Source organism: Nothoprocta perdicaria, unplaced genomic scaffold (assembly GCF_003342845.1).
Source record: "Nothoprocta perdicaria isolate Ctin4 unplaced genomic scaffold, notPer1 scaffold_51, whole genome shotgun sequence".
Classification (NCBI taxonomy): Eukaryota; Metazoa; Chordata; class Aves; order Tinamiformes; family Tinamidae; genus Nothoprocta; species Nothoprocta perdicaria.
Window position 1 is genome coordinate 4,279,669 of NW_020455766.1, and position 26,940 is coordinate 4,306,608.

Here is a 26,940-nt window from a genome sequence, read left to right on the forward strand (position 1 = left end):
CATATTAATCATATCCCCTCTGAGCCGTCTCTTCTCCAGAGAAAACAGGCCCAGCTCACTCAGCCTCTCTTCATACGAGAGACGTTCCATTCCCTTAATCATCCTGGTTGCCCTTCTCTGGACCCTCTCCAGAAGCTCCACGTCCCTCCTATACTGGGGTGCCCAGAACTGAACACAGTACTCCAGATTTATCGCTCTAATAGCAGAAAGTGACAGTCAGTAGATGCGTGCGTGCTGCCTGCAGGGCAGACAGCGCGTGCCTTGCCGGCGCACTGGGGGCCAGGCTGGCCGGGCGGCGGCGCAGGCCGCTCCAGCAGCGCGCTGGCCGTGGCGAGCGGGACCCGCCGGCACTGGCAGCCCGGTGGGCCCAGGCTCCCCAGGCAGGGCCGGCTCCTGCGTCGGGTTTCGCCGGAGCCGGGGCCGCGCGGGACGCCGGCTGCCTCCCTGGGACTCCCTGCGCTGCGCTTGGTTGCGGGATGGGAGAAGCAAAGCCTCTGTTTGCCTGGCTCAGGGGAAAAGCTGAGTGCCGGCTGCCCTGCCAGGGCGAGCGGCGGGGGCCAGAGCGATAGCGCCGCGCGCCGGCTGCCCCCCGAGCGGGGCCGGGGCGCCCGCACCGCGCTCGGCAGCCCCGCCAGGCCGGCTGCGGCCGCAGCAGGTCCAGCCCGGGCAGGCGCAAAAGCAAGAGTGCGCTCGGTGCTGCTAATCCCAGCTCTCACCACTGCACAGCTGAAACGCACCTGAAGCCTCTCCTGGCATTGCACCCCCATCCTCAGCCCTCCTGCTTCCCTTCCTCTCCTTGGGATTCAGACGAACCTTCCCACCCGTGACCACTGTTTCCCCGTGCTTCAAGTGACCCCTTGGGTGATAGGGCCTCCCTGCAGCCAACTAAGATTTCCCTCCCCACAGAGCTAGCCGTGCTCTGGGATATGCGAGGGAGGGATCGCTCCCTGCTCGCCTGCCGCGTCACTCTCCAACACTCACCATCACTTCACGAGCAGGAATCGGGGCGTTTTCAGCAGTACCTCTAACACCCTGGCTATTTTTGTGTCTTAGTTCATTAGCAAGACTCCGTTTCTGGCACATACGCTTCCCCGTGCCGGGGCCACGGACTGCAACTACCAAAAACACTCGCAGTTATGTATAAGCTGAAGAAAACAGGACACCCTGCGTGTGCTGCTGCCCGTACCCGGACACAAGCGCACAGGAGAGGGCCAAGCCCGTGCTGCTGTTCGCTGGGTCCCGTAAGGGGCTGAGGTGAAATCCGTGGCTGATTCGGCAGGGGGTTATTCCGCTGCCCCGCAGGTGCCGGGGCACCAAGGCTCATGGTTCCAGTGCAGTTTCGCCTCCTGTGGGATGCTGGAGCCCGAGGCGGGGCTGGAGCTCACGCTGCCCGTGTCGGGCCCGGAGGCGGCCCTGTCGCCGCCAGTGGGACACCAGCTTTGCATACTCAATCCCGCTGGCGATTAAGCCCCGGGAGGGCCCGGCCAGAGCATTTGCATCGGCGGCGCGGCGGGCAGCGACGGCGCGAGCGCCCCGAGCGCGGCGCCCGCTCGCCCCACGTGCAGGGCCTCCGCGCGCTCGGCGCCGTGCCGTGGAAAATGGAGGGTGTCGTGGCCCGCCTGCCCTCCCACACTTCCCACACACCAGGAAGCGACACCCCCCGTGCCCCCGCGCCCAGGGAGGCGCCGGCCGCAGCCCCCAGACCCCGCGGCTCGGCCCGGCTGCCCCGGCTCCACTGTTTTTAGGTGCAAAGGCTGCCGTGCTGCGCAGCCGCCGCAGGCCAGCTCCTATCGCCGCTGCTCTGCGTGGCACTGGAGTGGCAGGAAGCCTCCAAACCTGCACAAAACCGAGGCAGTGGGGGTCCTGGCAGACCCCCCAGGTCTCCTGTGACCCGCATGGTCCCGGAGCGGGTACCGGCAGGTACCGGCACCGCGTGCTGCCAGGGGCTGTCCCAGCTCCGAGGCTGCCTCCCCATCCAAGGGCTTCTTCTCCCTGCGCTGGAGCAACACGGTGTGGCAAGAGTCTCTGTGCTCTAGGACTCCTTGGGCCTTAGGCATGCTCAAAGCAGCCCCCAAGCAACTGCAGCCTTGGCTGTGGCACGTGTGTGTGAGGGAGCGGAGTGCGCCCCAGCTGCACCCCTGGTTTAGGCAGGGAGGCTTCCCCTGCCCTTCTGCAAGAAAAAGCCAAGAAAAGCCCGGCTTTCCCCTTTTATTCATCTATTCATTTTTCTAGTTGAACAAGTGAAGAAAAAAGAAACAAAGCATGTCGGAGGGCCGGTGATGGCGGCCTCCGCGCGCTGCGGGCGCGGGTGGACAGCAAAGGGCTGGGGCAGGAGACGACGGAGTCTTCCTGCCGCCTGCCCCGCGCTCGCGGCTCTGCCCGCGGCTGCCCTGCTCGAGACGCGCTCCCTGCGGCGCGTCCCAACAGGAGGCAGCTCCGGGAGTCCTCATGCACCCATCCTGCCTTTTAGCAGGAGGGGGCTCCTGCCTTTTAGCCCGTGGCTCCTTGTTTTAGCCTTGTGCCCGTGTAGGGCTTGTCGGGGAGGCCGCTGCCTGGGGCAGGCACAGAGACCTGAGCACCGCCTCTGTGCAGTGCCGCTCGTCTGAAAAACAGCCTCTTCCAAAGAGTGTTTTGCTCTTTCCCTTGGAAAAAAATAGAGAGAGAAGCGCTTTGCTTTTCCATCTGCCCGCGCGCAAAGGCCGTGCCCGTCCCACTGCGTCGCCCTGACCCTTGGCTCCCTGCCGCGCGCCCGCTCGTTGCAGCCGCGACTTTCCATCGTCAGCGCTCAGACCAAAGCCCCGTTTTCCTGTTCCAGAGGAGCGTTTCCCCTGCGGCCCCGCGGGGGATCCGTGTCCTCCTGCCATGGAGGCAGCCCCTGGAAAGGCGCCAACAGGCGCCGGGGCCGCACATCCGCGCGCGGCCCTCGGCATCGCACGGGCGCTGCCTGCAGATGGAATGGGTCATCGCATCACGCTTGTGAAAGAACAGACTTGGGCCATCTTAAATTGCAGACAGGGAGAAATCAGGGAGAAATCAGACTCCAAAACCATTATTAGAAACTCCTTTAATAAACTGTTAATACCATGTCCCTAAACGTGCCCTCAAAACGTTGGGGAGGGGGCTTGGGTAGGCTATGCCCCATGAACAACTGCCTCTCTCAGCCCAACTAACCTGCACTGGAAATTACTGGGACTTTACTGTCTCCTCCTGGTCAGGCCGCGTGAACCAGGTTCACATTGAGATTCCTCTGCTGTACAAAGCTCACCTGCTTAAGCTGAAGTCACCTCCTGTAGAAACGCAGCACCCCACCATGCTACGGCCCACCTGGATGCTCTGTTGTGATTTTTAGGAGCTGAGTCTCTTCCAGACCCTGAACTGCAGCTCTGGCCTCCAGGTCACAGAGCTGGAGTCAGGTAGGAAGGAGTTTCTCGTCAAGTAACCCCAGGCCAAAGCGGCCGCGTGGCGTCGAGAAGGACAAGTCTTCTGCTCACAGGTGGCACGTGGTGGCTCACAGCCGCTCCAGGTTCGTAGTGACGGAGCTGGCAAGACTGGAGGGTAGCACCGAGAAGTGCTGACCCCAGCACAGCTTCAGCACCAGTGTCCAACCCCGGGACAGCCTCCGTCTGCACCGTGTCCTGCTCAGCTCCACGCTGTGTCTGAAGCCAGTGAGCCAGGAGGAATCCTGAGCTCGGAGAGACACCAAGCACCAACCCAAGTTTCTGGTTGGTTTCTGCCCTTGCTCACGGGCACGTTGCGCTGATGGGTCCTCGAGGCTCCTCTCAGGAATACGGGCGCTCAGGCCCCTTTTACCTACCAGCAAGAGCTTCCCTAAATGTGCTGGACTTTAAGGCTATCTGCTTACGGAGGAAGAAGCACCAAAAGCGAATAGCCATTTCTGAACCATTCCCTTATGCTCTCTAAGCTGAAAATTGCTTAACAAAACTAATTTGTATGTACTTAATGAGCAACAAATGCATTTCCAGAGATCTGGATCAGTTCCCGCTCAGGAAAGCAGGCTCAGCTTCTCCAACGCTTGCAATTAATAACTCAACCAGCTTTACTGGCAAGTCAGTCACGACCGAGGCGACTTAGGAAGCTTTCAGCTGCTGCAGTAAACACCCCTCATCAGGAAGAAACGCTCTGTGCAGACCGAGGGCTGAGCTTTGGTTTCTTCCGAGCTCTGCCCTTGCCTTTGCTCCCGCCGAGGCGTTTGGGGCTTCTTCCCTCCCTGCCAAATGGGGGAGAGGTTGTGGCTGTGCCTGTCCTTTCTGTCCCTTCTGTGTCTGGGGCACGGCCCCGCGAGGGGGGACGTTGCCAATGTCCCTGCGCGCTCCCACAGCCGCTGCGTTTCCTTCTATTGTGAGCACGCGGGGCGGCCGCCGCGCAGCCCTCCCCGCAGCGCCGCCGTCCCCGCGCCTCCTTCTCCTCATGGGCAGCAGGAAGAGGGAGGCTGTGACGAGCCCCTGTTGTTCCCAGCACACTGGGGTATTGTTTTCGATGAGCCAAGCAGATGTTCCTGGCTTCCACGCATTTTTTGTCCGCGCTCCTGTGTCACGCGCGCTGCTCCCTTGCAGACCGCAGGGCAGGCAGGAACTTTGTCCCTGTGACCCTCTAGCCCGGATCCTTGGTCTTGGTGGGACTGTGCCCTGGTCCCACTGGAGAAAAGGGTGTTCCTGCCTGAGCCAAACGGAGCGGCCTCTCTCCCATGGGATGCAAAATCCTGGCTGGCTGAAATTCCAGGACAGGGCGTAGGCACAGTGCACGTACGTAGGGTACAGCATGAGGTCCCTCAATGGGACAGAGCCCTTGGAAAGCAGCAGAAATCCTAACTGGAAGAAGTGATCTCCTCCAAAAGCCCCCTCATGCTTGTGCAGCAAATCCCTTGGCAGGGACAAGGGGCGCTGCAAAACCCGGGATGCTCCGAAGGAGGGAACAATTGTCACTCGGGCAACGCAGGCCGCTCGCTGAAGACCAGGGGAAAACACATTCATCCTTTGGGCACGGAAACGCGAGCGGCCTCTTTTCCCTTGGCTGCGCGCGCGGGGGCCCGGGCAGGCTGGCACAACACGAACCCCGAGCGCAAGCCGCGCTCCGGCCGCCCGTGCAAAGTCAGCCCTCAAAAGAAAACCCCAGACCAACAGAAAGCCCTGGGACTCCGGGAATGAGCAGTTGTGGAAACGGCAGAAACGATGGAGCGGGTGACGCTTCGGGATGGCTCTTGCCGCCGTCTCCTCTCCATTTTCCTCTGTCCCTCCTGACCCGCGGCTACTTCAGCATCTTCTGGGGTTCTCTGAAGCTGCTCTCGCCCTTCCCTGGCCCAGCTGCAGGGTCTGTGCACTGGTTAATAAAAAAATACTGAGGTGCGAGTCCAGCTCTAGCTATTTCCAGGAACATTTGGTCCTGTAAAACCATAGGAAACCGCAATTTCAGCAAATTAAATCAGTTACCACATATCTCTCTGGCTGCACGCATGGAAAGGGAAAAGCTCCGAGCACAGGGAATAACACCAGTAAAATTCCACCCAAGCCCACGGTGGGAACAGGAGGGGACAGGCAGTCTCGGAGAGGCCCGTCTCCCTAAAGCAGACACAAAGGAAAGCCCTCTGCTATAGGGAAAACACACAGCGATCGCTGGGCTCATCAGCCACATTTTTTGTGTAATCTAATTACACATAACAGATCCTCTGACCTTCTGGGTTGGCACCGAGTCCCCGCGTGTTGTTCTTTCCATACGAAGCTCTGTTGACAGATGGGGAAAGCCCAGAGTTTGCTTTCAGCTTCTGATAAGTAAAACTAAACACGCAGCAGATAAAGCTGTTTTCCCAGCCCTCCGCTGCCGGTGACTCGTGGCTCGTGCTGAGGCCTTGGCTCCCCTGGACCCATCCCCGCGCTGCTCCAGGCACCGCGTGCCGAGCCGAGCCCCGGGAAGCGGGCAAGCGGCTCTGACAAGCGGGCAGCGCGCGCGGCCCCTCGCCCCTGGCACCCCAGCGAGCGCAGCCTGCGCCCCGACGCCCACGGGCCCGCGGCCGCGGGCTCGGAGCAGGAGGAATGAGCGCCAGGCTGGAGCTCGCGCTGCCCGCGCCCGGGCCTGGCCGCGCCCGGGCCTGGCCGCGCTGCTCCGTGCCGAGCGGGGCCGCTCCGGGGAGGCTCCCTGCCCTGCGCTGGGCCGTGGTGGGTCTGGAGGCCAAGCCGCCTCCAAGGCTTTTTCTTCCCCCCTTTTTAATGGGATCAGTCAGAACTCGATGTTACTATTTTAAAAACAAAAGGAGGGGAACCCCCCCCGCCTCGGCCGCTGCGCGCTGCCAAAAGGAGAACAAAGAACAGCTAAAGAGCACAAGTCCTGGCACTCGCCTTGGAAATAAAAACATCCATCCTCATGTCAGGTGGGGAGCTGCCTCCCACCTCCCCGCTGCCAAAGCCGGCAGGCCGGGCGAGCCCGCGCGGGCGCCGCCATGCCGGGATGGCTCCGGCGCCTCATGGCGGGAAGCGCCGGCCCCGGCGGTCGTGCGGAGGAGCAGGCTAGCGCCTGGTGCGAGTGGGCTAGCGCCCCGAGGGCCTGGCAGCGGGCGAGGTGACGCGTGGCCAGGCCCCGTCCCTCGCAGCAGCCGCCCCGGTGTCCGGCGACCGCGGCCGCCCTGCAGAGCTGCCCGCGACCGCTGCGCTCGCAGGGAAGCGCCAGGGCCTGCAGCTTGGCACGGCGCACTGGGAAAAGAGCGGAGTCTCTGCTTGCCGCCCGCCCCGCGCTGGCTCTGGCGCCTCTGCCCCTGTCCAAAACACCCCGTGTTCCCTCGAGTGACTCTGTGGAGAGAAAGAGCTTAATGCATCGCATTCACCCTCGGGATTTTTTTTTTCCTTAGAGCAAATCATGGCGGAAGATCAAGAATATGGTGCACTGGTCCCCATTTGTGATGTCCTTCAAGAAGAAGTACCCCTGGATCCAGCTGGCAGGACATGCAGGTACGGGGCAGTGAGAGGTGGAGAGTGGAGGGGACACCCCAGCCCGATTGCAGCTTGCCCGTGGGCACGAGAGCCACCATGGGGCAGAGCCGTGGAGAGCCCCTCTGTTACCTTAGGCTGTGGTGGTTACAGCCTGTGTCCTTGTTTGGGGCATGCCACCGCTGGCCAAAAACCCCTGCAGATCCTGCAGCGGATCCAGCAGCACAACCTGTGACACCAGGCAAGGCCCCATCAGCGGGGACTGCTTTGTATGCAGGTGTGACCTGCCGTGGTGGTGGCCTGTCCCTCTTCACTGGGGAAGGCACCGTGTCACTGCACACCTCGAGCAAGGGCCCTGCTGCCCCTTGTCACCTCCAGGTAGCTTCAAGGCCGCGGCCAACGGCAGGATCCTGAAGAAGCACTGCGAGTCGGAGCAGCGCTGCCTGGACCGCCTCATGAACGACGTCCTGAAGCCCTACGTCCCTGCCTACCACGGGGACGTCGTGAAGGACGGCGAGCGGTACAACCAGATGGAGGATTTGCTGGCTGAGTTTGACTCCCCCTGCGTTATGGACTGCAAAATGGGGGTCAGGTTAGTGGTTTGGGGCAGTGCTTTACCTCAAAATTTGATACCCAAAGCAGGCGTATTTCCCAGGTAAGACTCTCTGAAGCCAATAGCATCTGAGCAAACATCAGCCCCATCCTCTTAGCCAGCTGCTGCCTGCCAGGGGGATGCAGGTCTGTTCTTTCCCCTCCCGACCTGGCCTTGGCATGGGGCCCTCCCAAAGGAAGCTCTGGCAGGCAGGCCCTGGTGATGGTTAAGCCTGGAGGGAACTGAGCTGCAGGCACAGGCTGCCTGTCCTCCTCAGGAGGAAACGGAGCCTTCCAAGCAGCACCCCGTTTTATTCTGCCTGCCCCAAAATCGTGGGTTCGTTGAGCTCAGCTCCAGCCCTCCATCACTTCTGCCTGTGTTGTTTCTAAGAGAGGACGGTGCCCTGGGGCTCTCTGCTCTGCCATCACATGCCTTCGAGCAAAGACACCCGCTTGTCTTGCAGAGGAGATAGATGAACCCCAACCCCTGCATGTTGTGTGAGCTGTGGGGGTAACCACACATTCAGATTCGAGACAGGGTCCCCCAGGAACAGGGGACAGCCCCTGCAGAGCTGGGCATGACTAGCAGGAAGCAAAGAGCCGTTCAGATTTGGGGGGAAGGAGGTGGCAGATGGGTGTCTTGTCCTTCGTTGTGCTGGGACACTGCTCCTGCCTTGCCAGGTTGTTTGGAGAGAAGCTGGGCGCCCATAGGACTGACCTGGGGCAGGTTTGGGAGCTGCAGGAGCTGTTACTGAGCGCGTGAGGCAGCATTTAGTGTGTGACCATTTTCTACACTCCGGAGTGAAGCCCTGCGCTGTGTCCAGGCACAGAGGTGACGGGAGCCCCTGCAACTGTAACAGCACCTTGTCCTTTGCAGGACCTACTTGGAGGAGGAGCTGATAAAGGCCAGGAAGAAGCCGAGCCTGCGGAAGGACATGTACCAGAAGATGATCGAGGTGGACCCCGAGGCCCCGACCGAGGAGGAGAATGTGCTGCGGGCGGTGACCAAGCCCCGCTACATGCAGTGGCGGGAGACCATTAGCTCCACGGCCACGCTGGGCTTCCGGATCGAGGGGATAAAGGTGAGGCTGCTCAGCGCCCATGGCGGCACCGCTTCCCCACCAAACCCTGGGACACTTTTCTGATGGCTTGGAGAAAGGGCAAGGCTGGGCCGAGCTGGCTCTCTGCCTGTGCCCTGTCCTGGGGAAAGAGGCCTGGCCCAAGGGCTGGCTTGGTGCAGAAAGGGCCCCATGTCCTGGGGCTCAAGCCTCACTCACGGCGCTCTCCTCCTCCTTCAGAAAGAGGACGGCACCGTGAACCGGGACTTCAAGAAGACGCGGACAAAGGAGCAAGTGACCGAGGCCTTCCGAGAGTTCACCAAGGGAAACCGCAACGTGCTGGTGAGCTGGGCTGGTGCCTCGCCCCCGACGGCTCCCGGCCCCGCGGGGCCCTCCTCACTTCTGCAATAGCCTAAGAAATGGCAAATAGAAAGCCCCAGGAGCTGTCAGGATGCTGTGGTGGACAGAGGAGCGGGTTCCCAAAGAGGCAGGACGTGCTGCTGGAGTGAGGCCGGGAGGCCACCCATGGCACGGGGCCTCCCGGAGCACTCATCCCCAGCATCTCTCCACACAAACACATCATCAAAGACAGGATATGGGGATAGAGGATTTTCTTGTTTACTCTGTGCAGAGCTTTTCTTGCATAGGCTTCTCTCGGCACTGACAGCTTGTTTTTCTTTGCAATTCCAGAACAGTTACCTTAACCGGTTGAAGGGTATCCGGGCTACCCTGGAGACATCCCCATTCTTTAAGTGCCATGAGGTAATACTCACATTTCCTTCCTGCCATGGTGTTTAGACAGATCTGTCTGTAAACATGAATGGTTTAATCTCAGTTTATCCATGGAGAGAGGAGGGGTTGAAGACAGCGGACGTAAATTTCTACAACTTCAATTTATTCTTATATCTGTATTTTCATAATCCTGTTTATCTAGTATGGCTGATGAATGGTGTAATGTTTGTGCATCTGACACGGGCTCAAATCTAATGAAAACCAACGTTTATATGGACTGAAAGTGATGTAGGAATTACACGAGCTGTTTAGGGTTGTAAATGATTGGGGAAAATGCTCATTGCATAAGGGGCTCCTTGAGAGAAATTCCTGTCTGAATGCGAATGTCCGGTATCATTTGGCTGCTGGTTGCTCAGCACACTCAAACAAGGATTCAGGTTAGCTATAAGCTGCTCATCATCCCCAAAGTGCCTGCCTAGAGCTTGCTGGACAACACGGGCAAGACTCTTCCTTTGGAACAACTTTTCCTTAGAAACTAAAGTTGAAGAAAACAAGATTTTCTACAGTGAAATTTCAGTTCGAATGGGAAAATGAAGAGGAAATGCACCTTTCTGGCCATTTCAAGATGAATCGCGGCATTCAATTATTTAATGAAATAATTTTGTTGATTTAGTATTGATGAAGTGTCTATGAGACCGTTTTGAATTTAATATCGCATCTACTTAATCAAATATGAGACTGCATTTCCTTGGCATGCATTGTCCTGTGGGAAGAAGAGCATCATAGGAATGTTTGGCCCAAAGGGAGCAGAAGAGGCAGCCTTGCCTCCTCAGAGGCATCACTCTCCCTCTGACGGTGCTGTGGGAGCCACCTTGAGAGCTGTGGGACCATAAACCAACTGGAAGATGCAGGTAAATGTTGACACCAAGTGCTTCAGGTCACAGTGGAAACAAAACGTGCCATGAAATGACGTGGCAGCGTTTCATTTGAAAACACAGAAACACAACACCTTTTCAGATCCCTTTTGAAAGGGATTTCCATTTCTTTTAAAATAAATAAATAAATGAAAAGAAGAAATTTCAACTTTTTATTCCACTTTGAGATGAAACCTAGAATTTATGCAGAAGCACCTGCACTCATCTGGGACTCCTCCAAGGCACTGTGAGAGATTTCACCTGTCAAAGACAGAAGAGTGAAGAACAACAGCAGAAGTCTCTTAAAGTTGAAATGTCCTCTTCTGGCCAAGAGGGAAATACAAGAGCTTAGAAGAGAACTAAAAATAAGTGTTTCTGGGGACTCCTATGAATCTCTGGACCTTGCGTATTCTCCCAGTGCGTGATGGGGGAAAACCCTCAAAAATGTGGATTTTTACCCAGTTGTTGTGAAGTGAGAGACGACGATGCGCCTCACCTTGCACCAGCAGTAACAGCACGAGGCACCAAGGTAAGAAGCAAAGAAGAGAGGAACCAGCTCCCAGGGTTTTCTGAGCTCTCCTTGGCCAGTTTGGTGAGGACGCTCCACAAGGAGAGCCAGGCAGGACACGGTGATACTGTGAGAGGAAGGAAAGCTCAAGCCTGCTTTGCCTTTCAGACCCAACCCAAGCACTCCTTGGCTTCTCAGGTGCTTTCACGAGCCAGAATCTGCCACAGCGTTTTCCCAGAGGCCAAGCAGAGCAAAAGAGCTCTTCAAAGAAGAAGCGGCAGATAACTCGTGGAAAAGAAAACTCCAGGGTCTGTCTCTGTAGCACGTGTTCTCAGAGCTCATGAAAGCCAGGTGGCATCGGAGTGCAAATGAAAGGTGTTTCAAGACCAAGCTTTGCATGTAACTTGCTTAGAGCATAGCTGCTTCCTGAGGTGATGCCTGCAAGATTGCTGAGCGTATATTGCACCAATCATTCATAAGGAATCGAGCTGTGGAAAAACCTTAATCTGAAGGCAGAGACAGTTCATTTCTTTCATTCCCTAAGGAGCTCAAAACTCGGTCTCTGAAACTACATCTCTCTCTTTCATGCTCACATTTTTACCAGTCTTTTCTTATGCCAAAAGCTGGGATTTGTATGAGTAAATGAGATGGTTTAAAAGCCTGATTTACATGTGCAAACACAGCTGGCAAGCACAAATCTTAGTTTTGCTCATGCAAAATCTTGGCGGAACCTATTGCAAATGCAGCTGTAGATAAGGCATTTGAGAAACCTGAGGCTGGCTGAGCAGGGCATGGGTGCACTGGATGGAAAAGAGAAACAGGACTAACGGCTCTCCTCTCCCTGCAGGTAATTGGGAGCTCCCTCCTCTTCATCCATGACAAAAAGGAGCAGGCCAAAGTCTGGATGATCGATTTTGGGAAAACCACGCCACTTCCCGAGGGACAAGTTCTCCAGCACAATGTGCCCTGGGTAGAGGGGAACAGAGAGGATGGCTACCTCTGGGGGCTCGACAACCTCATCCAGATCCTCGCGGAGCTGTCCCAGAGCGAAGACTTGCATTAAAGCCGGGCATCCGACTCTGCCACTACCCCGAACCCTGACCCTCAACTGACTCTTCTGAACTGCACTACAAGACACTTTCCAGCCCTTGCCCTCCCCATTTTAAAGCTATACTCTCCCTATTTAAGGTGTTTTTGTTGTATTTTTTTTAGGGTTATTCCTTTTTTTCCCTTTTTTTCCCTTTATTTTTGTAAATACATAGCTAACCCGCCAGAACAAGAGCTGAACTTGAACCCTGGGCGCCACAGAGCCGCTGCGAGCGGCGCCGGCGGGCCTGGTTGTGTGAGCGCCGGTTTCTATCACAGTTTTGTCTCTCGTGCAGCCACGTTTCGGAGGGCCACGCTGCTTCATCTGGTGGCCCAGGCAGGGCCGGCGGGGCGGGAGCCCTTCGGTTGTCTCCTCCAGCGCCCTTCTCCCTCAGAAAGCAGCCGGACCAAGTCCCTAGGAGCCCCTGCACAGGCGGGTGCTGGGCTTGCTGCCCCTGCCCAAGGCGACCCACGAGTGCTGTGGGGGTGGCTGGTGACACACAGGGCCCCCGGCCGGCGCGGGGACCCCAGCCCCCGGGCAGAGCTGGGGGGAGCAGGGTGGGTTTTGAGGGGCCGGCAGATCCAAGGCAGCCGCGCGGGCCGGAGGAGGCGCGGGCGGCCGCAGAGGCCGGGCACATGGAAGCAGCCAGCGCCCCGCGCGGGCCCGGGCCATTTTTAACCGCCCGGAGCATTTCCAGGGGCCTCGTGAGGCGCCGGCCCTCGCAAGGGCGAGTGCGGACGTGCGTCCATGGGGCGCCGCGGAGGCGCCTCGCTCTGGGGCTCGCTCCCCATGACCCTGGCGGGGCTGCCCCCTCGCTCCCCAGTGCAGCCACCGCAGCCATGTCCCCAGGAGGGCCTCGGCTGCCATCGGGGGCCGCGGATCCCTCCACGAGGGAGGACTTCTGCTGGCACCGATGCAGGAGAAGGCTCCGGCCACCGGCTGTTCTGCGGCTGTGCCCCGGCCTCTTTGCCCAGGATTAAAACCTCCTGCGCTGTGGTTTTGCTTTGAGTCCCTACCTGAGCGGCCAGCGTCTCTCGCTCCTGCGACGCCGCTGCCGGCGGCTGCACCGTTTCAGCCCCCTGCCAGGCTCCCTAGAGCCGCCCAGGGGGAAGTGCCTTATAGACGTTCCTCTGTCACATTAGTGTCATGGAAAAGCTTGGATTTTTTTAAGTTATATTTATTTTCCTCCCAATTTAATTGCACAGAACACTAAAACTTAATGCATGGAATCCCTCTTTTTTTTTTTTTTTTCTTTTTTTTTTTTAAGTGTTTTTAGTTTTTAAACCATCCCTTCTCCAGCTTTGGAGACAGGGCTTGAACAGATACGCGTAGATACGAACCAGTTATCGCTGTACGTTAGCTTTGAGTTGCTCTTGTATATTATTTTTTAAGCCTGTTTATAAACCAGCTCCCTTGCTTTGTGGCTTCGCAAGAAGCGGGTTGTTTCTCCCAGATGTCTCATGCCTTCCCGGAGGCCGGCGCGCTTGCCGTGAGGTATTTCCCCTGCTCCCAGCTCCCCTTCTGGCCATTGGGTAACATGGAGAAAAACACGAGCTGTTCGAAACACCAACGCACAGTGCCTGTAAAACTCCTGTAACTTTCCAAATAAAGGCATATGGGAACTGTTCTGGGCTGCAAACCCTCCGTACCCGCGGGGCAGGAGCTGCTGGGGGCGGCTGCGGGGCCTGCGTCCGCTCTGCCCTACAACAACGCCAGGGAAAACCGAGAGCAGAACAGGACCCACATGCAGCCCTGGGAGGGATCCTGGGCAAAAGGAGACTGGATTTGTGCGAAGCCGGGACCGTCCGGGTGGCTGGAGGGGCAGTCCCGATGGGAGTGAGCGGCACGGCTCCGCTTCTCCATCTCTGTCTCTCAATGTCCATCCTGGCATTAAAAAGCAGACGAGACATCAAAGCAGGTTTTCTAGGAGAAGTTGCTGTTTCTCCTCGCTGAGTGGTGAACAGGATCGAGGGCCAGGAGGAAAAATTCCTGATGAGTTTTCCCCCGAGGGGGATGTCAGGCTGTAGAGCCCAGAGACACCTTCAGTCCCCCTTGGTGGTGGGTACAAGCGCAGGGGAGCGCGAGCCTGTCCGGGGGCTGCCCTAAAGAAACCTAAAGAGCTCAGAGCCCAGGAGCAGCCCAGCACCCACATGGGAGAGCTTCACATGGCACTGCCCAGGTGTTCAGACTGGCTCCTAAAGCACCTCTGCATGGGGCAAAGCCACCCTGCCCATGTGGTGCCAGGACAGCTCATTACTTCCTTAATTAGCTAATTAGCCGATTCCTTTAAAAATGCATCTCTGAGCCCTAAGCTTTTGGAGAAAGGTGCTGAGGTGGTAGCTAGGTGGTTGTTTGGTAACTGTAGGGCTTTGCTGCTGGGCCTGGGGGACCCTTGGCCTTCTCTCCTGGGCTGTGTACGTACCTGGCCCTGTGTGTGAGGGGGATTTTGGTGGCAGTGTGAGGTGGGGGACAGCAGGGTGCTGTGGCTGGGATCCCTGCTGGGGCTGCTTGCAGCTGAATCACACAGGGTCACAGAATAGTTGAGGCTGGAAGGGACCTCTAGGGATCATCTAGTCCAACCCCCTGCTCCAGCAGGGACACCCAGAGCATGGGTGCAGATAGCGCTAGGAGAGGAGGCTCTGGGGCTGAGCTCCCTCCCTTGCAGGTGTGTTTGGTTCCTGCCTGGTTGGAAAGGGCATGTGCAGGAGTCCAGGTGCTCTTGTGTAGGACCTGTCCGTTGCCCTAGAGAGAACTAGTGCAAATGTTGGTGTCTTGCCTCCAGGAGGGGCTGTGCTTCAGGTGTATTTTTTTCTGTGACAGCTTAAGACTCCCCTCCTTGGTCTCTTTACTGCAGCCCTGCTTGCTGTGTGGGGTTTACACTGCTCCTTGCTAATGCAGCAAGGGGTGAGGAGGTGGTTTTGCCCTCTCTGGAGCACGGCTGGGCTCCCAGCCCTTTGTTTGCTGGGATCAGAGCACTTCCGTGCGGGGAAGTTGATGCTGCAGCCCAGAAGGTGGCAATGCTCGCCTGGCTCTGCATCGCCTGCAACGGGAACGTCCTGGTGCAGTGAGTGCGACTGAGACTGGCTGCCTCCCTCCGGAGCTGGGAGCACCTGTGTCCCAGGAGAGGTCCCTGGCGCCAGGAAGGTGCCAGCTGCTGACCCTGAGGCACAAGGGGCCCTCACTGGCATGGGAAATGCCCTTGTGCAAGGGAGGAGGTATTTGGGGTTTAACCTTCTGCCAGGTGCCTCATGTCTCTCACTGGCAGGCTTTTTCCTTGGATGTCTCCCCTTAGGAATCTGTTGTGATGCCACGGGGCAATGCCGGGCAGCTCCGGAGCTCTGTGGTCCTTTCCCGCTGCCCAAGGCTGCCGGCAGCCTCGGCACACAGGGAAGCTGCGCTCGCCCGGAGCAGCCAGGGAGCGGAGCAGAGCTGTGTGTTGGGGCGAGCGGAGAGGGCACCGGGCTGTCCCCAGCGTGCTGGTGCCTCGCAGGTGGCTGCCCGGTGCAGGCTGAGCGGTGACACACAGTGCACCGGGGCTTGGGGCTGCTGTGGTGGCTCCTGGCTGCACAGCCCCCTGGAGCAGCTCCCTGCTCCAACCTGCTCTGCTCCACATGCACCTTCCCCAGCGCCCGACTTGTGCTGCCCGTGATGTCCGGGCAGAGCAGCCAGGGGGGAAACGCAGGCACCAAGTGACTTATTCTGGATGGTGAGTGGGGGCAGAGCTGGGAAACTGAGGGCAAGTGCTTCAGCTTCCAGCGTCCATCTTATCTGTTGGAATGTGCATCCCCCGATGCCTCCTGTGCTGGTTTTGCTGGTAGGGAGTTGGGGATTTGTGGTCCCTTTCCTGCGGGGATGCCCACAAATCAGCTGCTCCTGTTGAAAAGGGCGGCTCAGATCCGGGAGCACGGGAGGAGGAAGGGGCCCTGCCCAAGCGAGCCGGAGGGAGGTGCTGCTGGCTGCAGCCTCTCCTCCTCTGTAACGAATCGGCAGCCATCCTGACTTAGAAATACTTCTCACTAGAGCACTGCCAGCACAGTATCTCTTGCAAGCACTATATTCAGACTTTGTTTATGCCAGTGAAAAAACGGGGCAAGGGTGAGGGGGAAGAAGTCCCTTGCCTGCCTTGGCAGCACGAGCATCTGGGTGCCCCAGCTCCCCTGCCCCGTGAGCTGTCCCGTGCCAGTGCCCGGGCTCTGTGCCGGGAGCCCCATGCTGGGTTGTACTGGGCAGCCGGCCAGGCCCCCAGGCTGTGCTCTGAGGGCCGCCAGGGAATTTGGGCTCCCTCCATTCCCACGGGTTTCTCTTTCCCCCACAGAAGTATAAATAGATGTGCCCGTGACGTTCACGGGGCTGGGCAAGCGAGGCGGCTCGGCCTGTGCTGGCCAGCACGCGAACCAGGCTGTGCCTTGGGTCCGTGACACCGTGGGGTATGAAGCGGTGCTGGCCAGCAGCTCTCAGCAGCAGTTTGGGGTGCCTGGGTGTCCCTGGGTGCTTTGGGTGCTGCCCTCAAGTCCTGGGGGAAGGAACCAGGATGTCCCGGCCTTGCCCCGCTGCAGGCAGGAGCAGGGGGACGCTGAGTGAGGTGTCTCTTGGACAACAAGTGTGCTGCTTGTTGGAGGTGGCACATGTCCACAGCTGGGTGTCCCCTACAAGGCTGGGAAACGTGGGCAAGTTGGGAGGGCAGCTCTAAGAGCTGGCTGGAAGTACCTGTCGGCATCTGATAACTCGAAATAGTGATGTCTGGAATAATGTAGTGAGAAAGAGCTAGATCACTTGTGTGTGTAACTGCAGTGAGGGGGAATCCATAGCACCGTCAAGCCAGGCCGTGCTCAGTAAGTGTCACTGAGTGAGAGCTGCTCCTCTTGGGAGGGCAAGCGCCAGCGCGGCAGCTAGAGCTAAGCGTCCCCGTGGCCGGGGCTGCGCTGGCCGCACACGGCGGCTCTGCCCGCGCTGCCCCGCTGAGCTCAGGCCCCAGCGCTCCTGCAGCCCCTCATTTAGCACGTGTGTGTGGGGGTGCAGCCCCGGCGCTCTGGGGCCGTGTCTGCTGCCAGCCACTGACCTCGGCACCCCACAACTCACCCCTGCGGGGGCCGTGTTCAATCCTGCTCGTGCTGGGTGCTCAGCTCCCGCTGCCTCCACGCGCCATGGTCCTTGCTGTGTGTGAGTCCCTGTGGGTGATGGGGACGTGTCCTGCTGCCAGTGTCCAGCTGGATTCCCTCATGGAGAACCCGACCCTGGGGTGGGAGAAGCTGCAGGGTCCTCGTGCTGCCCGAGCCGGCTCTGTGGGGAGGAGCAGCACCCGTGCCCAGAGAGCCCGAGTGAGGCCCTGCTGCCCGTGCCCGGCCTGCGAGGGGTAAATCGGCGCTGCCGGCAGTGCCCTTCCCGCCAACAAGTCCCTGCTGGCACTAATGCTCTGCGGGAGCGTTCTGCTTCCCTTGCAGATCTCGGTCTGGAAGAAGGAGTGTGTGTATTGTGGGTTGTTTTTTTGTTGTTGTTTTTTTGGGTCTGCAACATTGACCTGCTGAACTAAAATGATGACGGGTTTAAGGTACTGACTGATGTCTCAGTGCAAGGTTGCTTTCGACCTTGGTATGCAGTATCAGTGCTTACTGTGTGTGTGTGTGTTGGGTGCTCTGGCTGCATCAGTTTAGTTCCCACCCATGGACACACAGGACATGGAAGGGGCTTCTCTTGTGGTATCATGCACAGGGGACGCACTCGGATTTTTGTCTGAACAGCCAAGCACTGCTGGTGGCAGAACCCCCTTTTCTGGATACTTGGAGCCGCACAGGAGGCTGCTGGCCTCTCAGCAGGCCGAGGCACCGGCAAGGGGCGGCTGAAGCCAGTTTTGTGCTGATGTGTGGATAGGGACAGGGTCACTTCCCTCCATGCTCTTGTGGAGGGGTGTTGGATGGGGCTCTCTCCTGGAGGAGAACCCCTGTGTGCGGGGCGATGGTGGGGGCGGCCTCCCCTGCCCCGTTGCTGCTGCGTGGGTGCAGTGAGGTGGCAACTCAGGGAGCAAAACTCCCCGCTGGCTCCTTGTGAGGCTGGAGCTCCTTGGGTGCTCGCACCCAGGCTCTGCCTGCCCTCTGCAGAGGCCCAAGGGTGGGCAGGGAGGGGAGGCTCCTTGAGGCTGCTGCAGAAAGAGACACCAGGTTTCGCTCCACATGTACAGCAAGAGAATATATTCAACTTAAAAAAAGAAAAGGAGGGAGAAATTCCACAGTATCAAAACACAGCAAGTCACAACCAAGCACTCGCGATATAAACAGGCCTACAAATAGCCCTCCGCAGCGGAGGCCGCGCGCTGCAGAGCAAGCGGCTCCGCTTCCACGTGGGGAGGAGGTGGCAGGCGGGCACGGAGACCCCTTCTCACCAGGATGGAGGATCCCACGGCACCAGCAGAGCGAAGCCTGGGACAACTGGGCTCCAGCGGTGGCTGGGATCCTCTCCCTGCTTTCAGGGTGCTCCTGTGGGTAGCATGTGCAAGGGGAGGGATGGAAATGCCAAGTTCCAGTTTGGAAAATAATTAGCTGGACTACCCAAAAGCACGTGGGGTGAGCGGGTGTGCTGGCTCGAGTGTGTGTGTGGTGCTGTGTGTGCACTCGTGGTACCTCCTCCTGGAACATCTAGGAGGTGACGTGCTCGACCACCACAGCGAGTGGGGCCAGACGGGCAAAGGGAGGGCAGGGGCTGTCTCCTGGAGCACCTTTTCCATGGTAAATACAGGCCTGGCAGCACGGATGGATTTGGAAACAGTTTAACATGTGCTACACACCCTGAAATGGTTCAACTGACCCAGAATGAAACTCTTTTGGATTTGCAACAAATTACCTAAATGCAATTGGTTTTGTTCTTATCTGGCTTTGTTTTCTGACAAATAGCACATCAGCATTTCAGCCGGGCTAGGTTCAAGTAGCAAGAAACTACTTCATTCAAGCCCTTTTTGAGAGACTTGGTCCTCACAAGGAGGAGAGAGCCCCTGAACATACTTTGTTGCTGGCTGATGGTGGTGAAGCAATTGCATTTATTTTCCACTGCCTACTATCACTTTGTAGCTGTAAAATTGCACCTAAAACATCTAAATATAGAGTGAAAAATGATAGTGCAATAGCCTGGTGCCATGCACGTGAGCCCAGGTCAGGAGCTGGATTTATGCGGGGCTGGATGGGGGGCACAGCCTCAGTCTCTTGCCGTTTGCTGCACCGAGATGGTGAATGAGGGAGGTGCCCAGTGAGAGAGGGGGCCATGGTGGGAGCGCTGGGGACCGCATTCCCCATCTCTCCCATGGGATGAGGCTCGTTGACGGTGCTGTGGAGGCCCGTAGCCCGGGGCAGGCGGCCTCCCTCTTCAGGAGGAGGCGTGAGAGCACTGGTGGATTCATTTGGCCCTAAAAAGCAAACACAAAAAGGTATTCCTCACTGGGGGAGACCCCAAACTGGCCCTTTTGCATGCGGTTCTGCTCTGTGGTTCTTCTCCTTGGTGCACATGTCTCAGACCTGATGCCGCTTTATTGCTCTGATTACTGCAGCAGGGTGGCTTTGAGGGATGTGCAGCTCTGCTTGCTCCCTGCTAGCCATCCTACATCCATCCAGCCATCCTACAAAGCTGCTCCTGTCCTAAAGCACTGAGCAGGAATCTGTCTGCTGCTAATTAAAACAGATTAAGCAAACCCCAGGGGCAGGCAGGAATACGGCCCTCTGTTCCATGTGTCCCTCGAAAGGGTTTCAGCACCTGCAGAGCAGCAGGTTGGCTGCTGCTTCCCCCTCGCCAGTTTGAGGGAAAGGTCAAAAATGAAGCACAAGGATGAATCCTTATAGAGCCAGTCATAAAGGTACATCACGCATCATGCCCCTCTCTGGCACCGTGTGTACCACTGCTCAAGCCAGACTTGCTAATGCAGGAAACGTGGCCAACACTGCTGTAATTTAAACAGCAGTCTCAAGCCTGCAGAGTTCAGCATTTCCCTAGGAGCTCTTCCTGGCTACCCTGATTTTCCTGTCTTGCTGGAGCACAGACAGGCAATGCCAAATGTCTGCTGAAAGGAGCCAGCAAAACCTTAGTGATGCTGACAAGGTGCTAAATCCCCTGCTTTTTTTGTTCCCAGGAGACTTTTCAAGGGCTTTGGGTCTCTGTCGTGTCAGGAGAGCTCCCCAGTGGGGCTGGGGCATCTGCTGCAGAGATCCAGTGTCTGACAGCAGGCACCTCAGGAGAAAGGGACTTTGGCAACTTAATGTCCTGTGACAGCACCAGCCTATCCACCCCTTTCAAAGCGGTGCCTTCCTGCCCTGCCTGGCACCTAAGTGTCTAAAAGCCCTAAAATCACCTTCACAGGCCCCCAAACAAGAAATTGTTCCTAAGCTGCTCTACTCACCAGGCAGCTGCCCCTGCTTGGTGGAAATGACCAGAAAGATGTGAGTTTGCTGGGCACCATCCTGGTGCGAATTCCTTGGGGTAAGGGCTGGGGCACGATGAGCTCGTGCCCTGGCTTTAATGCAGCTGTTGGATGGCTCATGGGTATCATTACTTCTAGTGTAATATACCACTGGTTAATTGGGAGGTGATTGAGGTGCTTCTCTGCTGCAAAGCCAGGTAGCCACGTCTCTGTCCTGCTCCACGTCTTGCCAAGATATTAAGTGCGGCTTCTCTCTGAAGCCCTCCCGGCACCAGGAGAGCAAGAAGCGCTGACGGGCACCTGCCTTCCAAAAAAACCCTCCCTTTCCTACTGCCTGGGTCTGGTGTGTATCTGTCTGGAAGTTGGTGTCTTTTTCATCAGTTTTCCTCTAGAAATAACAGTGCAAAACTCCCCTGTCTGTGCCACATTATGGACTTTGCTCCATGGACACCAGAGAATGGATGTTCAGAGAAGCTCCTTTGTTTCTGCCTGCACCTGGTTGAGCATGTTGGGTTGGACGTGCAATACTGAAAGGTCAGGTCATATCTGCATGTGCATAGGGGGAATCTGTGCAGACTATACCGGCCTAGCTGAAGACTGGCCTCAACAGATGTATGAACACATACAGTGAATTGTCTGGGTTACAAATGTGCATCCTATATGGTGTGTGCATCCTATAAGGTCCCTTTTGCCCTTACTTAGGCTGCTGAGATGAGCTGAAGTGCCTGAGCTAGCAGGCATGGCTGCCCACTCCTCCCCTCCCAGGCTGCACAGCCCTGGCCCTGCACCCACTCGCTGGGAGCGGGGAGAAAGCAGAGGTTCTTCAGGCACTCTGATGTCCCTGGGGGCTCAACTTGCCTGTTCCGACAGGGCCTGTCCCACCACAAGTTCCTGGGGGCAGAACTAGGGCTGTGAATTACCCTTAGCCCTGAGGAGGGGTTGGGGATGAGATGTCTGCTGTGACCTTGGTGTCTCTGTTCTGCTGTGTGGGCAGCTGGGCTGTTTTCATTCATCCGGACTTCGGAATTGACCAAACCCAGATGAAGTGACACGCTCCTGGGCATTGGGAGTGCACAGAGAAGCCAATGTATAGGCTGGGCAGGTTATGCAGGACCCGAGGGACGGGGCCTGCATTAAAAGTGCCCTCGGGAGGGCACGCGGGAGCAGAGCAGGGCCGACATGTGGAGTCTCAGCAACAAGCCCTGGGCACCACACCACCATCACGGACTCACCGGCACGCGGCCAGCACACACTGCCGGCGGGCTCCGCGTCTGAGGCACGGCAGCGCTGCCAGCAAGGCTCGTCCTTGCGGGGAGGTCTTGTCTTTGTTTTAGTCCCCCAACCCATATCTCTTTACACGGGAAGCACGGAGTGCGCAACGCATGAGGAGGCCGGGCTTTCGCTCCGAGGGATTCCAGGAGGCCTGGCCAGGTGGTGGCTCCGGCAGCTCCAAGCAGGAGCAGCCCGAGTGGCGGGAGCAGTAAAATGCGGGTTACAGCAAGCAAATTTCTCAAGACATCTGCAACGACAGAGCTTCGCTGGGCATCATAAATACGCGCACGGCGGAGGGGGCTGCAACGGGCCCCTCTGCTGCCGCGATGCAGTCAGGAAGGGGCTCTCCGGGGGAAGGAAAGTGCCGCTCGTTGGCTTTTACATACTGTACACGTGTCTATTAATAGCTCCTTGGCATTTGATGTTCGCAGCTGGTTTCCTTTAAGGGCAGGCTCCAAAGGAGGCCCAAGGTCTTGGGCTGTGTCTGGGGCGGGGAGCAGGGAGGCAGCCTGTGGGCGGAGGCGCCTCCGTGGCCGCCCGGCGCCGGCGCCAGCCCGCGGCGCGCGCCCCTCGTCGTCGCCACCGCCGTGTGGCGTCAGCGCAAGTCTCCGTCGGCCGCTCTGCACCTCCGCTCCGCTGCGCGGGCGCGTGGACCGGAGGGGTGTCAGAACAGAACAAAACAAAACAAAACAAAACAAAAAAAAAAAAGAAAAGAAAAAAAAAAAAAGGGTAATGAAACGGTCCGTGGCCCCCAGGTGCCCCAGGAAATGTCTCGCCGCGTGTCTCGGAGCATGCTCGTCCCGGCCGCTACAGCTGCTGCGGGATCCCCTGCTCCTTGTAGCCTGTGAGGAGGAGGGCAAGGGAAGAAGGTTAGTGCCGGCGCCGGCCCCCGGGACGGCCCTGGACCGGGGTGGCCCCCAGGATGCTGCTGTTCCTGCCACCGCAGGCAGCCGTGTCCCCTGGCCCCCAGCTGTGAGGGACTGGGTGTCCTGCCTCTTCTCGCCCCCCATAAACACCCATCAACCTGTCCTTACCTGCGCTGCCTCTAAGAGTGGAGCTCTTTAAGCTAGAGAAGTTCAAAATTCCAGGCTTTTATTTTCCTCCTCTATTTGAATTACGTGTGAGGACTGTCAGCTTTATGTTTTGAATTTCAAATAATACTGCAGGTCTGCACCTCAGAAGAATACTTAAATGTCGCCCCCAGTATGAATAGATTTCTTCTCATTCAGCTCTTGTGCAAGACTCCTGTGAGTCTCTTAGGAAAGATAAGTCCGAAACACCAGCAAGTGCCACAACCTCTATCTTAGAGGGACTCTCTGCTGCACTGAGAAGTGATCCTGGCAAATGACCTTCCCTATGTTGCACAAATCCATGCAACATCCCACCTGGATCTGCTGTCAGTCTGCAGAGGAGCAGTAGACAGGACTGGCCACGCTCACCGGTTGTGCTGCACTGCCCTGCTCTGCTTACCGAGCTGAGCAGAGAGACTCTCATCTCCTGCAAATAGCATTTTCTAGGTGAAAATACGATGATTTCTTACACATTTATGTTCCAGCTATGAGTCAATTCTGAAGGCAAGATGAACTAGTGGGAAAAGCCTAATGGTTATGGGCTTATGGGTTCATCAGTTTAGCTTGCTTGGGGAAAGAGAATGGGCAAAAATCAATGTGGATGAGAGAGCTGGGGCCTGCTGTGAGTTCTCAGCTCAAATCAACTGGCGAAGTTGCGCTTGCCACAGCTGGCTCTTGAGACCATACCTTAATTAAAATATAATAGAGATTCCTTCACAGACCTGCACATTGGTGTTGAAACTGGCTGGAAGCTAATTGCAGTAGCTGAGCTGCTTTCTCTCCATGTGACCCAGGTAAGCCAAAAGATGACCTGCTCTACACTGAACTTAGAGAAATACTTTAGACATTTATTTTATGAGGTAGGTTAGATATGAAAATAGTTATTGGATTTCTCATATAGGAAGAACTACTGTGAAATGAAGCACATTTGTGTCAGTAAGCCTGCACAGCAGTAGAGTGAAGCAAGGTTTTGCAGAGCAAGGTTTTGCCCATAGCACAACCTGGGGGGAGCCTTCGTTGGGATGGCCGTGGTACAAGTGCAGACACACACAGACACACGTACACAGGTGGACTTGGACGGAGAGGGGTGACAAAGGCTGAACAAACCCCAGCTCTGGAGCCGGCTGCCGGCTTTGTGTGGGACCTGGCCACGTAGCCGGCCGGCATCCAGCTGCTGGAGATGTTAGGAGGAGGATTAGGAGAAACAGAAACAAACTTACCTTGTGAGACTTTGACGGTGAACAAAGGGAGGCAAAGGAACATGGAAGAAAGAGAGAGGGAGAAATGTAACTGTAGACGATATATCCGAAACACATAAAGAACTAGAAAAGAATGAATAAATCAAGGCTGCAGAGTAAACGGAGAACATCTGCTCTACGATTCAACATTCACGCCAGAGCTAAACATTGACAACGCTTTATTTATTTTAAATGCTTACATTTGAAGTGGATGGTTTCATTCAGGGCTCTTGTTTGGAGAGGACGGGGGAATCCTCATCTGCTTTTCAGGAGCTGAGCCAAAGAGCCTGCGTGAGCACCTTGGATCAGACGCTCTGACAAGCACTTTCCCTGCGGACTGGCTCTTTCATGGGTCTTGTTTAAGGGGAAGTGCCAAAGGAGGGCAGCAAACAGGACATTACAGCGAGTGAGGTGGTGGGTGGCACCTCAGGACACACTGAGCGCTGGGAGAACTCAGCGCCTGACCACTGCTTGCCAGTCCTGCCGCCAGGTCTGCTGGCACCTCTGGGGTAGTGCACAACTACTCCGTGCCTCAGGCCGGCTGCAATCCCGGAAACTGCAGAATGTTTTAACACCCTTATCCCACTGCAGAAAAATTATTTCATTTACTTTCCTTTGGTGTAATTAGAGAACAGCTCTATTGGTTCTAAAAAAAGAGCAGGTCTCTCCTGCATTTCCCAGGCCGCCCTGCGGAGCCACCCCGGCTGCCGGAGGGGGCTGGCGCCTTCACTGTCGCGAAGCCGGGAGCTTCCTGGGCCAGGGCTGCCTTCCAGCACTGCTCTTGATTTCCTGGCTACGCTCACCAGAGGCAAAACGGCTCCTGAGCAAAGAGTCCCTGCATTCCGTCCTCTGCGCCACCTCCGTGTGACATTATTATATTGATTACTGGGCTGTTTCTGTCAAGAGGGAGCATAAAGCCTTTTACGACAAGGCTCTGGCCGGCTGCGGCGTTTCTGAAAGGCCGCTTTCTCGGCGCTCCGTCTGCGCGGGGCTCGTTTTAGCTCGCAGAGCCGCGTGCTGAGCGCGCTGGGGACAGGACATGCCTTTCCCGAGGGCAGCTTGCCCGGGAAGCCGCCTTTTCCAGTTTGCCTTGGCCGGCTACCAGCGCGACGCGCTCGCTCCGCTGCGCCGCGGCCTGGGCCTGGGGCCTGCGCTGGGACCCCGGGTGCCGCGGGGCGCCGCGCGCCACCATCAGCCTTTGCCTTTAGACCGCAGGTAAAACCATGCCTGCTTCAAAAGCCATATGGCTGCTTAAAGACACTCTCTGCTCGGTGTCTAACGGGGCCAGCTGGCAATTCATTTACATTAGCTGAGACGCCGTGAAAACGTCCTGTGCAATTGAACTGCCAAAGGCAATTTAGCGTGACGGGGAAGCGGCGTTCAGCTAGGCTGCCTTCTGAGAGAGCCCCTGCTGAAGGACACCGGACGGTAAAGCAGGGCTGGCCCCCAGCTCGGTCTCTCCTTCCCCTCGTCCCTCGCTGGTGGATGGGGGTCCGCCTGCTTGCGAGCTCCCCGGGGACAGAGGCCGCCTCCGGCCGGGCGAGCTCTCCAGCGCTTTGACCTTATGGGCACAAAACAGGTCATGATTTCCACAGAGACCGGCCTCGCTGCTGTTTAGGTCTGTCTTGCTGAGGCTGAACTGCTGCCCTCTGCCCCATACACCGGCTCGCTGATCCTCACCGTCGCCTGCTGTCTCACGACTGCTGGGCTCGCTCCAAGTTGCCCACATGAAATAATGTCCCGAGACTGGACACAGGCACCAAGCTGCAGCCCTACAAGTGCTGAGGGGGGCTGAAATGAGACGTTTATATTTCACAGGCTCTGCTCCTGCTTATAACATCCCTGCATGGTGTTTCTCTCTCCACAACAACATGCTCTCATACACTCATGTTCAGTTTGTGATTCACTGTAGTCCTCAGATCCTTCTCTGATAAACAAGTTGTTCCCTAGCCTGTATTTATGCAGCTGATTAATCCTTCCTTAGTATCTTGGGCCTGTCCTGATGCCACAGCATTTTGTTTCAGACTCTTTCTGTGACTCGCCAGGATGCTGTCTCGGCCCCAGTGCTGTCTCACTGTACCTGTGTCCTTCCAGCTGCCTGCACGTTGGCTAAGTTTGTTCTCTCGTCCATCATCCAAACATCTCTCGACATCCTCTACATTTGAGAATGAATTATGGAAAATGCATGCAGAAGACAGTTCCCAAATGAGTTTTCACCCAGGCGCTGTCTCCCTCGCCAGCCTACAGGAATGCTCTGCAAGACAGTGTCAGAGGCTCAAAGTTGAGATGTGCCTCTAATGACTTGCCTCTATTTATAAAATTAATTTCTCTGTTCTAGAGGGGAAATAGACCAGTTGGACAGGGCTTGTCTTTGACAAATGCAGGTTGACTGTTATTTTCTTTCTTTGTATTCCCTAAATGCACGCAAGTCATTTGTTTGATTGCTTGTTCCGGGAATGGAAGTATAGCTGATGGGCTCACCACTCTTCCTATTTTTGCCCTCATTAGAGAGGCAGCGTGACGTTGCCCTCCCAGTGCTCCTAGGGAAACATGCTCCCACGGAGCTCCCCTTTTAACAGCTGGGCACTGGGGAGCACGAGGAAGTGAGAAATCACTCCGGGCCTCCCCAGCAGCTCCCCAGCTCTCTACGGACTCATACACAGGTGTGTGTTCCAGCACACAGCTCTGCCCTGCGCCGGGGACGTGGGCCCGGCTCCCAGTGCCAAGGAGGAGCAGCCGGCGCTGGCTGCGGGTGCCTTCCTGGCCATCCTCGTACTGGTGGCCAGGGCTCTCGCTCGTCCTGCGCCCCTGTTGTCCGTCACCACCGCGACGGCACGGCATGAACAGGCCGTGGTTTGGTCATTCCTGTCCCTTGCTTGCCTACCCAAACGCAGCTCCCCGTTTGGCGGAGGCGCGTGAGGGTTTCTGCCCCTCGCACAGACTCGGTTTAGTTTGTGCGCAAGCAAGCGCAAGCGCAAAGAAAACATCTCGGACTGAAAGGTCTCATTTCTGGTGCTTGAAAAGTTGTTGCATTTTTAAATGACTCAGTTATTCTTCCTAGACGTGAAAACAAAACATGAAAACAAAACGTTTCGTGTCAGGCCTGGCAGAGTGTTTGATCCAGCTGGGAGCGATTGATC

At 57.1% G+C, this 26,940-nt stretch overlaps 2 protein-coding genes and 1 long non-coding RNA gene across 3 annotated transcripts in view; 1 reads left to right on the forward strand and 2 right to left on the reverse strand.

The window, feature by feature from the left end:
* Window positions 1–12,169, forward strand: part of ITPKB (inositol-trisphosphate 3-kinase B) — a 33,222-nt gene extending 21,053 nt beyond the window's left edge. Inside the window, exons 2-7 of the mRNA XM_026048124.1 lie at window positions 6,857–6,956; window positions 7,314–7,527; window positions 8,404–8,608; window positions 8,825–8,926; window positions 9,275–9,346; window positions 11,586–12,169. Of these exons, the coding sequence (XP_025903909.1) occupies window positions 6,857–6,956; window positions 7,314–7,527; window positions 8,404–8,608; window positions 8,825–8,926; window positions 9,275–9,346; window positions 11,586–11,801 (909 nt within the window). The 3' untranslated portion in view covers window positions 11,802–12,169. The remainder of the gene's footprint in view (window positions 1–6,856; window positions 6,957–7,313; window positions 7,528–8,403; window positions 8,609–8,824; window positions 8,927–9,274; window positions 9,347–11,585) is intronic.
* A 5,858-nt stretch (window positions 12,170–18,027) lies between these two features.
* On the reverse strand, window positions 18,028–21,980 carry LOC112954861. The gene is made up of 2 exons (XR_003250796.1): window positions 21,453–21,980; window positions 18,028–19,215 (listed from the first exon to the last, which is right to left on the reverse strand). It is a non-coding gene; the product is annotated as an uncharacterized LOC112954861 (long non-coding RNA).
* A 212-nt stretch (window positions 21,981–22,192) lies between these two features.
* The window catches only part of STUM (stum, mechanosensory transduction mediator homolog), a 31,212-nt gene continuing 26,464 nt past the window's right edge, over window positions 22,193–26,940 (reverse strand). The window contains exons 3-4 of the mRNA XM_026048123.1: window positions 23,783–23,791; window positions 22,193–22,334 (exon numbers count right to left, since the gene is read on the reverse strand). Of these exons, the coding sequence (XP_025903908.1) occupies window positions 22,300–22,334; window positions 23,783–23,791 (44 nt within the window). The 3' untranslated portion in view covers window positions 22,193–22,299. The remainder of the gene's footprint in view (window positions 22,335–23,782; window positions 23,792–26,940) is intronic.